The 14,544-nt window shown below is 54.6% G+C and overlaps 1 protein-coding gene across 2 annotated transcripts in view; it reads right to left on the bottom strand.

Annotated features, from left to right (window-relative positions):
- Positions 1-14,544, bottom strand: part of HDGFL2 (HDGF like 2) — a 17,339-nt gene extending 2,795 nt beyond the window's left edge. The window contains exons 1-10 of one of the 2 annotated variants that reach the window (XM_006067109.3): positions 14,366-14,544; positions 11,857-11,933; positions 11,625-11,763; positions 5,231-5,422; positions 3,352-3,468; positions 3,173-3,244; positions 2,086-2,251; positions 1,870-1,945; positions 1,403-1,712; positions 314-417 (exon numbers count right to left, since the gene is read on the bottom strand). In XM_006067109.3, coding sequence (XP_006067171.1) covers positions 314-417; positions 1,403-1,712; positions 1,870-1,945; positions 2,086-2,251; positions 3,173-3,244; positions 3,352-3,468; positions 5,231-5,422; positions 11,625-11,763; positions 11,857-11,933; positions 14,366-14,437 — 1,325 coding nt within the window. In that variant the 5' untranslated portion in view covers positions 14,438-14,544. Of the gene's footprint in view, positions 1-313; positions 418-1,402; positions 1,713-1,869; positions 1,946-2,085; positions 2,252-3,172; positions 3,245-3,351; positions 3,469-5,230; positions 5,423-11,624; positions 11,764-11,856; positions 11,934-12,211; positions 12,351-14,365 lie in introns of those variants that run through there. The other variant, XM_025293240.2, reaches the window with a different exon arrangement.

Genomic DNA, 14,544 nt, shown 5'->3' with positions numbered 1-14,544 from the left:
TCCTGCTCGGCGGTCTGGCCCAGGTCATCCTCTGCTGGCCGATCTTGGCATTGTGGGATAGGAGCAGCCTCTGTGGCCCCCACCCATCAGATGCCAGGAGCCCCCCAGTGTGACAACCACAGGTGCCCCAGATACAGCTTGGTGCCCCGTGGATAGGGTCGCCCAGGGGAAGGCTCCTGCACAACCTGATGGGGTCCTGAGAACCAGATACTTCAACTGCTGCAGTCTCCAAGACTGACTTTGGACCCCAGGGCCCTCCCCTGAGTTGTGGGGCCAAAGGAGCCTTGGGGGGGGGGGCAGCATGGGACCAGACCTGGCACGTGGCTTTTCCTCAGAACGCCCCCTCTTCTCCTTCTGGCTGGGTCTCCTCGCAGGCTCTGTGCTCTGTGGCTGCAGCTTCTTAGCTGATTTCTTCACCTGCAGCAACCAGGGAACGAAAGGGGCTGGAGCAGCGGGCAAAGGGAACTCGCTGGACTCCAAGCTGTACCCTTACAGATACAGCTCAACACACCCTGCCACCATCTCCACCTGGATGGGAGCTGCTAGACCAGGTGGAATGGACCTCATGTCCAGCCCATCCCCATGCAGAAGCTTCTCAGCCCTGAAAGGACTACCCAGCAGTGGGGGGCCCCACTGCATTCCTCTGGCTGAGCAGGACACTTCCTATGCCAGGGCACATGGCCCCCCGACTTTGTGACAAAGAGAGTGATGGGGAGAGAACAGGGCATTGTTCCCCTCCACTGTCCCTAGAGTGGGCTCCTAGGCTCACACCAAAAGGCAATGGGCCCGGGAGCTCTGAGATTCCTGGGCTCAGGCTGGCCTGTGAGAGCCATGAGGCTGGGAGCTGACAGTCACAAGAGGCCTCATTGCTCCCTTACCCACCCACAAGCCATCCCCCAACTCGGCAGCCAGAGGGTACCCATGCGCACCCACCCCATTTCTGCTCAGACTTCCAGGGCTCCCACATAAACAACCAAGTCCTCCAGAGGGCTACCAGGCCCTGCGTGAGCTGCCCCATCCCCTGGCTGCCCTCCCTCTTTCTCCCTGGCTCACTCTGCTCCAGACACACAGGTCTCACTGTCCCTCCAGCACACCAGGTGCAGTCTTGCCCCAGGGCCTTTGCATGTGCAGTGCCTCTCTGCCTGAAAGCCCCTCCCCCAAGTATCTTCCCAGATCTCTCACTTCACTCACCTCCTTACTTAATGTCAGCTGCCCACCTGCAGCCCATGAGGTCCATCCTATTTGAGATGGAAGCCCTGTCGCCCCAGTTGTCACCCTGCCCGCCCCTCAAGGCACTGACCCCTCCGATGTCAGTTCATCAGCAGGGGGTTCCCGCATTTCCGGGCCGCCTTTGCTGCCCCGTCTCTGGTCCCGGCGCTCAGCCGGTGCTACACAGACATACCTCTCTGTCCAGCTCGGCCTCGGGCTCCGAGTCGGAGGACGACTGCGGGCCCCGACCCCGGCCCTTGCGGCCTCGCTTCTTGACCGGCTCGTCGTCGTCCTTGAGCTCGTCGCCGCTGCTGCCTGCGCTGCCCCCAGGCACCGCCTCCCCACGCTCGCGCTCGCGCCGCCGCTCCTTCTCCTCCTTCTCCTGCTCTCTCAGCCGCCGCAGCTCCTCCTCCTGTTCCCGGCGCCGCCGCGCCTCCAGCTCGCGCCGCCGCTCCTCGTCCCGGCGCTTCCACTCGCTGATGCGGTCCACCTCGTCGCTGTCGCTGAAGGCGCGGGCCAGTGAGCACGCCATCATGGGGCCTCAAGCCATACCTGCCTGCCGCCTGCGCCCCCCCCAGGGCCCTGCACCCACCTAGTGCTCCCCATCCCGGGCCCCGCACCCACCCGCCACCTGCGCCCCTGCCAAGTCCCTGCACCCACCTGTCGCTGCTGGAGCTGGTGGGCGGCCGCTCAGGCTTAGGTTTCCGCCCGCGGGGCTTGGGCGGAGGTTTCTCGGCTGCAGAAGAAAAGAGGGGTAAGCTCGCCCGCATCTGGGGGAGGAGGGTGTCATCTCTTGGAGGGCCTCCCCCAGCCCCACCCAGCCCCACCAGGCCAGGCCCAGGCCCAGGCCCCGCGCAGCACCCCCAGCCAACCTACCTGGCTTCCGGCCCCGCGGAGGCTTCTTGACTGACACTTCCGAGTCCGAGGAGGAAGAGGAGGAAGAGGCGGAGGACGATGAAGGCGACCTCACTGGGGGCACTGGCTCGGCCTTGGCTGCGTCAGATTCTGCTTTGGAGTCCGAGTCTGATGCAGAGGGAGCCTTCTGGAGGAGGCCGGGCAGGGTGAGAGTTGGGGGGAGGGGGGTGCACCCCTCCCCCAGCTGGAGACCTTTCCTTCTGGCCCAGAACCAGGAAGCCCAGGCAGCACGATTCACCCAGTGAGGGTGTCGGCACCCCCCTGGACCACCCCCTCCTCTGCAGGAGACACACTGATTGAGACATGCTGATACACACAGGTACATGCACACACAGCCCATGCTCACACACTGACACACACACTTGTACAGACACAACACACTTGTACACGTGCAGACAGGACACATGCTTTCACACACATATGCAAATTCTATTGTACACATAAAACAACACACTCCAACATACGCACACACACTGTATCATGTCCACACACACACACACACACACACACACACACACTGGTACATGTGCACACCCAGATACCATGCTTGTATACACATGCTTGTACACACACAGGCCCTTGCACATGTGAGAACACAAACTGCTACATACACATTCATGCACACACCATACCCATGTACACATATTCAGGCACAGGCACACACACACACACACACACACACATTCTCCCTCCTCTCCTCTCTCTCTCTCTCTCTCTCTCTCTCGGGGCCCCTAATAGGACCCTGGCTGGCCCCTTCCGACCCTAGCATCTCATTTCCCAAATGGGCTTATAAGTCCCTCTCCAGGGAGCAGGGTAGCCTCCTCCGGGGAAGTGCTCTGTGCACACTGTGCTTGGAAACCAGAGCAAAGCTAGGAGTGAAGGTGAGGCAGATGTCAGTGGGCTCTGGGGTTACCCTGGGGCTATGGCCTCCTCTCCTCCAAAAACAGACTGCCCCTAACAGAGGGCCGTGGCTGCTGACCATGGAGAGATGCGCAAGGAACTTTCCCAGGCCACCATGTGAGAAGGAAACCAAACCAAACCTCTGTACCTTTTTCTTCCGTCCTGGAAGGGGGCCCCGCCGTGGGGCCCGGACAACAGCTTTCTTCTCAGGGGTGAAGTCCTGGGTGGAGAGGAGGGAGCTGGACATGGGGCCCACAGGCAGCAGGCCCATACGCGGCCCCGCCCGAGCATCCCTCCCCTGTGCTCTCGCTCTAGCCACCTGCTCACCTGGTCACTGGTCTTCTCTGACTCGGAGGAGCTTTCTGAGTTCTCCTCCTCAGATGGAGACATGCTGGCTTGATCCAGGTCGCTGGAGGCCTTTCGAGTTCGTTTTGAGACCGACATCTAAAAGGGGAGCAGCCCAAATGGATCAGCAACTGAGAAAGGCCTTGTGCTTGATGGAGCACCCACAGCCTAGGAAGCTTTCGGAGGGGGAGGAACCCCTTTGAGAATCTGATAAAAACCAGGTATACTGAACCTAGACATTATGCTCAGTGAGAGAAGCCAGTCACAGAGGACAAATACGACCCGATTCCACTCATGAAAAATTCCTAAAGGACTCAAATACACAGAGACCTGGCAGAAAGACACAGACCATCCCCCTCCCTGCCCCTGCCAACCATGGGGAAAGGAACACCAAAAATGAGCTAGGGTGCTGGGTAACAATGAAAGAGGCTGTCTAAGTGTCTCCCTAGTATGGGGAAAAGGAACTGTAATAATGACATTCATTTAACACAAAGATGAAAGCAAAAAATAAAACCTGAATACATGTTAACCTACAAATTCTGGTTTCTCTCTAAGGGGTAGGATGGGAGGAGGACATTTGACATATTTCTGTTAACTCCTCCAACAACTGTAAACAGAAACAACTGAGACTTGTAAAAAAAAGTGCCAAGTGGAGAAGCCAAAGGTCCAATACTCTTAACAATATGTTGGTCAGAATTCATCCATATCAGAGATTACTTCTCAACCACTGAAAATTGAACCTTCAAGTAATAGTTAAGGACAAGGAAATGCTTGTCTATTAGGTGGAAAACCAGCAAGACACATACTGTGTGCATGATTGCCAGTCTGTGCTTTACACACACACACACACACACACACACACACACACACACACTTGATCACACTCGAGAGTGCACAGAAACACAGCAGAATGCTTCCAGTCCTTTGGCACAAAAACCCCCTCAGAGAATTTGGGCGTTTTTCACTCACTGCTTTATGCTTTTCATACCTTTTAATTTATCTACAATGATCATGGTTTATTATTATAATTGGAACCAAATATTTTTAAAAATCATAAAAAAAGGGCCTTCCTTGGCAGTCCAGTGGTTAAGACTCTGCACGTCCCCTGCAGGGGGCACAGGTTTGATCCCTGGTTGCAAAACTAAGATCCTGCATGCTGTGTGGCAAGGGCAAGAAATAAATAAAAGAATGCCTCCCTCCACCAAAAGAATTTGCTGTTAGATCCTAATCCTTTCACTCTGCACCCGAATATTCAGAAGCAGTCACAAGGCAGAGGAAGGGGTTGGGAGGAAGCAGGAAAGAGAATACATCCAAAAGAATTTCAAACTCATGTCCATGCAAAACTTGTACATGAATGAATGTTCACAGCTGTGTTATCTGTGATGGTCCCCCATTGGAAACATCCCAAATGGCCAGAAACAGATGATGGATAAACAAATGTGGTCCTTCCACACCTGGGAGCATCTCTCAGCCATGCAAAGGAGAGAAGCCCTGACATTCGTTACCATGTGGATGGACTGTTAGAACAACAATGCTCAGTGAGAGAAGCAGACACAGGACACACAGGGTGTGATTCCACTGATGGAAACGTCCAGAACAGGCAGATCCACAGACAGACAGAGTGGGGTCATGGTTACTAGGGGCTGTGGGTAGGGACATGGGGGACTGCCAAAGGGGATGGGGTTTCTTTTGGGGGTGACGGAAAGTTCTGGAACTGACAGAGGTGACGCTGGCACAACTTTGTGAATGTACTAAAAACCACAAGAAGGAAAGGCCGGGGAGGGAGAGTAGGCGGCCAGATGGGGCCTCTGAGGAAGAGGAAGGGCCCAGCCCCCACAGGACAGGCGTGCCCTGTCCCTACCTTCAAGGCCACAGCCTTCCGCTTGAGGCCGCTGTTGTCGCTGCTCTTGTCAGAGTCAGAGTCGCTCTCCATCCTGTCACCAGTGGCTGCAGCGGTCACAGCTGTGACGGCCATGACCCCCCGGTCCTCGTCATCCTCGCTGCCACCTGCCCTGTCCGCTTCAGCGGCCTCGCTGTCGGAGGAGCTCACCGGCTGGGGGGTGGGGGACAGAGACAGCAGGTCACCACAGAGCTTGTCGCACGGACCGCACCCACAGGCCAGGTCTCGAGTGTCAGGATCCGGTCTGCTTGCTCTCCAAACGGGGGAACTGAGGCCCAGGGAGCTCCAAGGGCTGAGGCAGAGGGCGAGATGGACCCATGAGTGCTGGGCACTGCGGGATCTGAGGGCAAACCCTGGGCCAGTGACTTAAGCCTCTGGGCCTCAGTTCCTACATCTGAGCCGTGGGGACAAGACTGCTTTGGTCTCACAGGGCTGTGGTCGGGTGAGACAGAGTGGCGTACTTAGGCCAATGCTCAGACTGGTAGGAGGTCCATGGAGGTTTGACTTTTGTAAAAAGTATTATTATTCCAAGTACTGATGAGGAGGAGACCGACCTAGGACAGGACCTCTGAGCGTGAACTTCAAGGCACTTCTATTTTTGTTTTACCCAAAACATCAGTTCAGGCAGTAACAGCCAAGGAAACAGCAAACACAGCCAGCACCGCCCCCATGCTCACTGAGTGCTGGGTTCGTCTGTGAACAGAGGCCAGGTGCCAGGCACTGTGCCAGGTGGATGGTACCACCCAGAGAACAGGGTGTGGGCCCTGCCCCCGGGGAGCTTACAATCCAGTGGGAGACCAGCCATGGCCATTTCAAGGGACCCTTTCAACACTGCTGGTGGGAATGTAAACTGGTGCAGCCCACTATGGGAAACAGTAAGGAGGACCCTCAAAAAAACTAAAAATAGAGTTGCCATATGATCTAGCAATCCCACTCCTGGGCTTATATCAAGAGGAAATTATAATTTGAAAATATACATGTGCCCCAATGTTCACTGCAGCACTATTTACAACAATAACCAAGACGTGGAAAACAACCTGTCCATTGATAGATGAGTGGATAACGATGTGGCATATATATACAAAGGAATACCACTTAGCCATAAAAAGGATGAAATAATGCTATTTGCAGCAAGATGGATAAACCTAGAGATGTTTATCCATCTAGGATAAAACTAAGTGAAGCAAGTCAGGAAGAAAAAGACAAGTACTGTATGATATTGCTTACATGTGAGATCCATAAAATGGTGCAAAGGAACTTATTTATAAAAGAAATATAATCACAGATGTTAAAAATGGACTTACGATCATTATGGGGGAGAGGAAGAGGAGGGATAAATTGGAAGACTGTGACTGACATGTACACACTGCTATATATAAAAGAGGCAACTAATGAAGGCCTACTGCATAGCACAGGGAACTCTACACAACACTCTATAATGACTAACATGGGAAAAGAATCTAAAAGAGGAGATACATGTGTATGTATAACTGATTCACTTTTCTGTACGCCTGAAACACAACATTGTGAGTCAAATATACTCCAATAAAAACTTTTTTAAAATAATGAAATATGACACAAATGAACATACCTATGAAACAGAAACAGACTCACAGGCATAGAGAACAGGCTTGTTTGTCCAGGGGTAGGGGGATGAGAGAATATTGGGAGGCTGGGATTACAGATGCAAACTACTATATATAGAATGGATTAATAACAAGGTCCTACTGGACTTCCTTGGCGATCCAGTGGTTAGGACTCCATGCTTCCCCTGCAGGGGTCATGGGTTCAATCCCTGGTCAGGGATCTAAGATCCCACATGCCTCAAATAACAAACAAAACAGCATACCAACAACAATAAGGTCCTACTGTATAGCACAGGCATGAATGAAGCTCTCCTTAGGAACCAAAGAGGTGGGTGTGGCTGGGGTGCAGGGAAGAGAAGAAAGTGGCAGGAGAGGGCACTTCCCTGGTGCTCCAGTGGCTAAGACTCCGAGCTCCCAATGCAGGGGGCCCAGGCTCGATCCCTGGTCAGGGAACTAGCCCCATATGCAACAACTAAAGATCCCACATGCCAAAATGCAGATTGAAGATCCCATGTGTGGCAACTAAGACCCAATGCAGCCAAATAAATATTAAAAAAAAAAAAAAAAAGAACATTGGGGGAAAAAACTAAAAATTAAGGCCACATTTCCTTGGTGTCATTACAGTCAGGGGCCACGCTAGTCGAGAAAAAAGCAAGGAGTGAAAGAGTATGAGGGTGTGTGTATGTGGTGGAGGCTCTAGGGTGATGGGAAACACCATAGAAGCTAGGAATTGGGAGCCAGAAGCAGTGAGGGTGTGCAGCTGGGTGGCCAGAGGAGGATGGAGGGCCAAGGTCTGGGCTGGACAGAGGCTGGTCAGTCTCCGGGCCTGCCTGCCTTGCCAGGACCCCACCCGCCTTGCACTGGCCAGAAAAGCATTTCAGCCTAGGAGACGTGAGGCCTGGGTTTGAGTCCCAGCGCAGCACGAACTGGCTAGTGGGACGGGTCCCGTCACCTCCTCTTCTGCCAGGTCACAAAGAGGTTATCAACTGGGATCCTAGGTCAGTGGTTCTCAGCCAGGGGTGATTCTGTCCCCTGGGGGGCATCTAGCAATGTCTAGAGACATTCGGATTATCAAGATGGTGGGGGGGGGGGTGGTCCTAGCATCAAGTGGGTGGGACCAGAGATGCTGCTCCATAGCCCACAGTACTCAGGACGCCCCACAGGGTGACCAGCCGCAAAAATGTAAAAGCCCCTGGTCCCGGTCTCACATTCTAGCTAAGTCTCTCTGGGAAATCAAGTGAATGCTCCAGGCTTCAGTGTGCTCAGCTGTAAAGTGGGGAAGAGGCTGCCAACCTCCCACCCCAACAGCCCACCTCAGCTGGGACACAGCTAGAACCACTCTGAGACACCGTTTCCTATTTCCTGGCTTGGTGGGGGGATGTGGGAACAGGTCCGGCCGCACGCTCCTGGTGGGAGCACACCAAGTGAAGGCTGTCGAAAAGAATGAAGCTGTTCTCTGCACGACAAGGGGGACCAGTTGTGGGGAATAAAGCCAAGTGGAGCATTCAGTTCAGTTCAGTTGCTCCGTCATGTCCGACTCTTTGCGACCCCATGAATCAGAGCACACCAGGCCTCCCTGTCCATCACCAACTCCCGGAGTTCACTCAGACTCATGTCCATCAAGTCAGTGATGCCATCCAGCCATCTCATCCTCTGTCGTCCCCTTCTCCTCCTGCTCCCAATCCCTCCCAGCATCAGAGTCTTTTCCAATGAGTCAACTCTTCGCATGAGGTGGCCAAAGTACTGGAGTTTCAGCTTTAGCATCATTCCTTCCAAAGAAATCCCAGGGCTGATCTCCCTCAGAATGGACTGGTTGGGTCTCCTTGCAGTCCAAGGGACTCTCAAGTGTCTTCTCCAACACCACAGTTCAAAAGCATCAATTCTTCGGCGCTCAGCCTTCTTCACAGTCCAACTCTCACATCCATACATGACCACAGGAAATACCATAGCCTTGACTAGACAGACCTTTGTTGGTAAAGTAATGTCTCTGCTTTTGAATATGCTATCTAGGTTGGTCATAACTTTCCTTCCAAGGAGTAAGTGTCTTTTAATCTCATGGCTGCAGTCACCATCTGCAGTGATTTTGGAGCCCAGAAAAAGAAAGTCTGACACTGTTTCCACTATTTCCCCATCTATTTCCCATGAAGTGATGGGACTGGATGCCATGATCTTTATTTTCTGAATGTTGAGCTTTAAGCCAACTTTTTCACTCTCCGCTTTTACTTTCATCAAGAGGCTTTTGAGTTCCTCTTCACTTTCTGCCATAAGGGTGGTGTCATCTGCATATCTGAGGTTATTGAGATTTCTCCCGGCAATCTTGATTCCAGCTTGTGCTTCTTCCAATCCAGCGTTTCTCATGATATACTCTGCATAGAAGTTAAACAAGCAGGGTGACAATATACAGCCTTGACATCCTCCTTTTCCTATTTGGAACCAGTTTGTTGTTCCATGTCCAGTTCTAACTGTTGCTTCCTGACCTGCATACAGATTTCTCAAGAGGCAGGTCAGGTGGCCTGGTATTCCCATCTCTTTCAGAATTTTCCGCAGTTTATTGTGATCCACACAGTCAAAGGCTTTGGCATAGTCAATAAAGCAGAAATAGATGTTCTTCTGGAACTCTCTTGTTTTTTCCATGAGGGTTTCCAAAAAGGCAGCTATGCAGGGTGCTACGTGAACAGAGAATTTTGGAAGGAAACACAAGACACTGGAGGCTGGGGCTACCTTAAGAAGAAAGGGAGACAGAGCGGCCGCCCTTTTGCACTTTTCAGTCTTGTACAGGAGTCTGTACTCCCACCTGAAATGTAAAAATAAACTAAAAACGTATAGGATGAAAAGACAGACTGCTGGGGCACCCTCAAAAAGCAGCACTTTCAGAAGACTGCTGTGGATGGGCCCCGGGAGAAGTGACAATGAGGGAGGCGAAATGCCTCGAGGTGCCCAGGCCTCAGCCCTAAACCACCACACCTAAACCTCTCGGGGTGGGGCCCTGGGATCCATGTTTTGAAACCAATGTTCGCTTTGGAAGCACTGACAGGTCCGAGAACCAGAGAGCAGTAATACATTACAGCAACTTCTCAACTTGGGGAGTCTGTGCGGAGATGATTGAGTATCAGAGCCACACTGTTTTTTAGTTTCATTTCCTCGAGGGCAGGCATCTATCTATTCTGTACTTTACAGGCTGCGGGTGTGTAATAAATACTAAATGGTGCGATGATTCACCAGGAGGCAAGAAGCTTAAGACAAGATGAACTAGAACTTGGGTTGGGGCCAGAAAAGGATCTCGTCAACTACCTTAAAGGATGTCCAATCCCTTTACCCAAGTTGGGAACGTGCAAAGCCCGGAGAAAGGCTGGCACCAACACAAGGGGAACATCCATCTCCCAGACTCTTCGCAGGAGGCGCAAGTAAGACAGCACACACATGCAGGAAAGGTGGGCCTGCCAAACCTTCAGCAGAGGAGAGATCCGCGGAATGGACTCCTGAGTTCTGGACAGTGAGCTCCCAGAAGACAGGAGGTGCGTTGGTTTCACCTGGGATTCCTGATCCCTAGCCTAGTGCACGGCCCTCACGCCCCAGGGGTCTGTCTATACAAGAGGGCGGGCCAAATTGGTGGGTGGACAGAGCCACAGGAGAGGCGCATGAAGACCATCTCGAGACCTTGTGTTCTCAAGCAGGACCAGATGCTGCAGAGCTACACAGACCTTCATTCACAGAAACCAGAAAGATCCTCTGACTCCTGTTTCCTTGCCCACAGACCACGCCGGATGTCCATTTCTTCCCTAACAGCTGAGCTCTGAGCCCTGCAGTCAATTTGCTTAGTCTCTCGGCCAACCTGGAGCCCACAACTCCTGAGGCCAGGCCACCCCGCCACCCACTCTGCATCACAACTCCAAACACGCAGAGCGAGGCACCCATCCCCCACTTCACCCTCAGCTTCCCATGGCTTTTTTTTTTTTTTTTTTGAACAAATTTAACTTCAGCTTCTCTAAATTCCCTTTTTCCCCTGAATGTTCAGATGGTAATCTGGCACTCAGATGTTGTCTCTGTGACTCTTAGGGTTTCTTTCCCACCTCAGCAAGTGTTCTCATTACACCCTTTTCCCGTGTCTGAAAACCTGGCAGTAAGGGGGGGAAGGAAACGGTGTTATTGAAAGAAAAATATTTTTTTCCTTAGAAAACAAAGGTTTCTTAGGAGCTCTCACAACACTGCTATACATTCAGGTTAATTCTAGAGCTGTGGGTCTTGGGGGAAGCAGGGTGGGACCCTGCACCCCTCCACCTGACTCAGGGGACAGTTGGCAATGCATGCAGATATGTTTGGTTGGCACAACTGGGTAAAGGAGAAGCTACAGGCATCAAGGGGGTGAGGGGCTGTGGATGCTTCCCCCTCCCCAACAGTACCCAGGACAGCCCCCTACAGAAAGCGACTGGGCCCCCAAATGTCAGAAGTGCCCAGTGGGAGGAGCCATGGTCCAGAGGCCGCTCCTTTTTGATGGGACAAGCTAAGACGACCTCTGGTCCCCGGTGCCTGAGTGCCTGCTGCCCTCTCCCGCACAGACTCACCAGAGGCGCGCTAAGACCACCTCTGGTTCCGGATGTGCGCGCGTCCGCTGCCTCCCCTGCCCCGACTCACCAGAGGTGCGCTAAGACAACCTCTCTTCCCCGGTGCACCTGTGCCCACCCCCGCCCCGACTCACCAGAGGGGCGCTAAGACCACCTCTGTTTCCGGGTGTGCCCGCGTGCCCGCCACCTCCCCAGGCAAGGACTCACTAGAGGTGCGCTATAGCTGGCGTGGGGGTTGTTCTGGATCTCCCACAGGCCTTCATTGAAGCCTTTCCTCTTGTTGGGCTTCCCGTACTTGTCTTTACACTTGTCGTAGGGGAACAGGTCCTTGGGTCCCAGGAAGGCTCTGGAGAAAGGAAACGCAGGGCCGGGCCCTGTGAGCCAGGCCACCTTGGAGGCACCAGGTGGCAAGAAGCCGCCCCCAGCGGGGGACACTTACGTTTCGTGTGTACCAAAGAAGAAGATGGGGTACTTGTTGGGCGGGGGCTTCACGGCACCGTCAGCGATGTCATCGATCTGTAGGAAGAGGCCAGTGAGGGGCCTGCTAGGGGGTTGGGAGCAGCTTCACCCAGTGACCCAGGAAACCCGTAAGAAATCGGCTGTTACTTGGAGAGAAGCATGATGGGGGGAGGGGCCCTTTCAGGGAGGAAGACGCATCACCTTCTAATTAGGCCTCTGCCTTCTTCTGAGCAGCGCTTCCCCCCACCCCACCCCCCAACCACTGCATACCTGTGTCGTTGTTCCCCCGCCACCCCCCCACCCCCACCCCACTTTCCCCAAGGTAGGTGTTTAACCTGGGCAAAGCCAAAAGCTCTAAGCAGCCAGGGGGTGGGGCCAAGCCCTGCTTCTGTGAACTCCCAGGACCCTCCCACGGGACCCCCTCGCGCAAAGAGGCGATCGGTGATCCCGCTCCCAGAGGCTGCAGCTGGCAGCTCCAAGGAGGCAGAGGGTGGGGGGTGGGCTGCAGGAGACAGGCCCCGAGCATCCAGGAAGTCCCACCCTCTCCCTGCAGGCCCATGGGCTCCAGCAGTTGTCAGTCATCTCCCCACAGGAGGCAAGCAGCCCCTTCCCTTCCAATCAGGTGCGTGGAAGATCTCTGGGCTTCCAGAGCTAGCAGAGGCGGGAGGGGAGCGGGGGGGGGGGGGGGGGGGGGGGGCAGAGGAGAGGGAGAAGCTGGTACTCCGGGAGGAATGGAAGTGTCGGTAAAGTTTCATCACTCTGGTGCTCCCAAGAAAGTGAGCCCTAGCAAATCAGGTTACAATGGGTTCTCTGGTCCCCATTAATTCCTTCCTGTCCTCTTCACAGTCTGGGGGCAGTTGGAACCTTCCCTGTCCTCTACCCCAAACGTCCTTCCTCAGTTCTCTGGGCTACTCTTCAAAGTCCTTGGGGCCCAGATGTCCATCGCAAGCATCACCAAACTGCATCACCCTGAAGACCAGCTGGCCAGGGCTTCCAGGCCTGCTTCTGCTCTGACCTCACCCAGGACCTGCCTCTGAGCCTGAAGCCCAGACATCCTGGCAGCAGCACCACCAGCTGTGGACCACTCTCAGCGCTGCCTGGTTAGTGGTCCTTGAGCCCACTCTTGGCATCTTATGGTGGCCTCTCTGCAATCAAACACCCAGCCCTGGGCAATGCCCTTCTGCTTACTTCCACCCAGAGGCAGGCCGAGTTTGGCAGGGAGCAAGGCTGGAATCTCCAGGCATCCCAGAGTATCTCCCAGGCCACTCCTGAGCTCCTCCTGTTCCTGACGAAACTTCAGCTTCATCCTTCACCTGCTTCCCCCTCCAAACTCCTTCAGTCCTACGGTGCATATTCCACCAACTCTGGTCCTGGAGTGACTTTGACTTGGGGATGACAACCACCTCTGGGCCCCTCCTCCACACCGGGCTGCCCCACAGACAGTGCCTGAAACTTCACTCTGGAAATCTGGGACTCCTGCCCAAGACTCCGTCAGACCTGGACCCTTCGAATCACCTCTGGATCCCAGCTTCCTCCAAAGGGGATCCCCAGAGTCCTCTCGGCCCAACCCCCTCCTCTAGCACTCTCTCCAGCCTGAGTACCAGAAGCTGGTCTCTGATTCAGGCCTCTCTCCATCCCAAGCCGTCCTCCCCACCCCCTACCCCCCACTCCATGCCCCAACCAGACTCCTCCACCAGGGTCTGGCAGGGGTTTCCTCCCAGGGCACAAGTGCCGAGGTCCCCCAAACAAGTCTTACTCCAATCTCAGGTCTCTGATGCCTCATATTTTCAAATCAAGTCCCCCACAGCTCCAGCGACCTTGTAAACACAAGCCCCCAGCCCTATCTCCAAGCACCAGCCCTCCTGAGCACGTCTCAACCTTGACCTTCAACTATTCTCCCTTACTGGAACCCTTATCCCTAGACCCCTTCACACGTTTCTCCAGGATCCCCCTCAGAACTTGGCTTCGTGTTGTCCCCTCAAAGATATCCTTCTCTCTGGGGTACCTCCTTCCCTTAGTTTGGGCTCTCTCCTCAAATCCCAAATTCCTCAGCTCCCTTCACCGCCTTCAAACTTGAACCCTGGTCCGTCAGCCCCAGGTCCCTCAACAACCATGTCCCTAGGCTCTGGGACCCCAAGAGCGAGTACCCCCAGGCTCTGGACACCCCACATCCCCGGAGCTAGGGTTCCCCAGGCCCAAGTTCCCCCCACAGCCCAAGCGGGCGAATTCTTCCAAGTCCAGGACGCTCACACCTCCGAGCTCAGGTTCGCCCACAACCACTGCGCGAGCGTCCTACAGGCTGGGGACCCCCACACCTAGAGGCAAGCGGGTCCCCCAGGCCCAGGTCCCCCCAAACTCCGGGCGCGCGGGTTCCTCAGGCCCAGAGCCCCCCAGACCTCCAGTGTGCAAGTCTTTCAGGCCGTGGCCCCAACTGCCCCACCCCCCACCCTCACTCTCCGTCGACTGGCCCATATCCCTCGCGGCCTCACCCGGGCCGGCCAGTGCGGGTAGCCCTTCATCTTGGCGAACACCAAGTCCCCGGGCTTGAAGGCGTGCGGCATACTGGCGGCGGGAGGCCCAGGCCGCGGAAAGCGGCAGCGGCGGCAGCGGCTGCGGCTGAGGCGGCGGCAGCGGGAGGCAAAGCTGGGGGCGGGAGCAGGGCGTCGAG

Source organism: Bubalus bubalis, chromosome 9 (assembly GCF_019923935.1).
Source record: "Bubalus bubalis isolate 160015118507 breed Murrah chromosome 9, NDDB_SH_1, whole genome shotgun sequence".
Lineage (NCBI taxonomy): Eukaryota > Metazoa > Chordata > Mammalia > Artiodactyla > Bovidae > Bubalus > Bubalus bubalis.
This window is presented reverse-complemented; position numbering and strand designations above follow the sequence as displayed.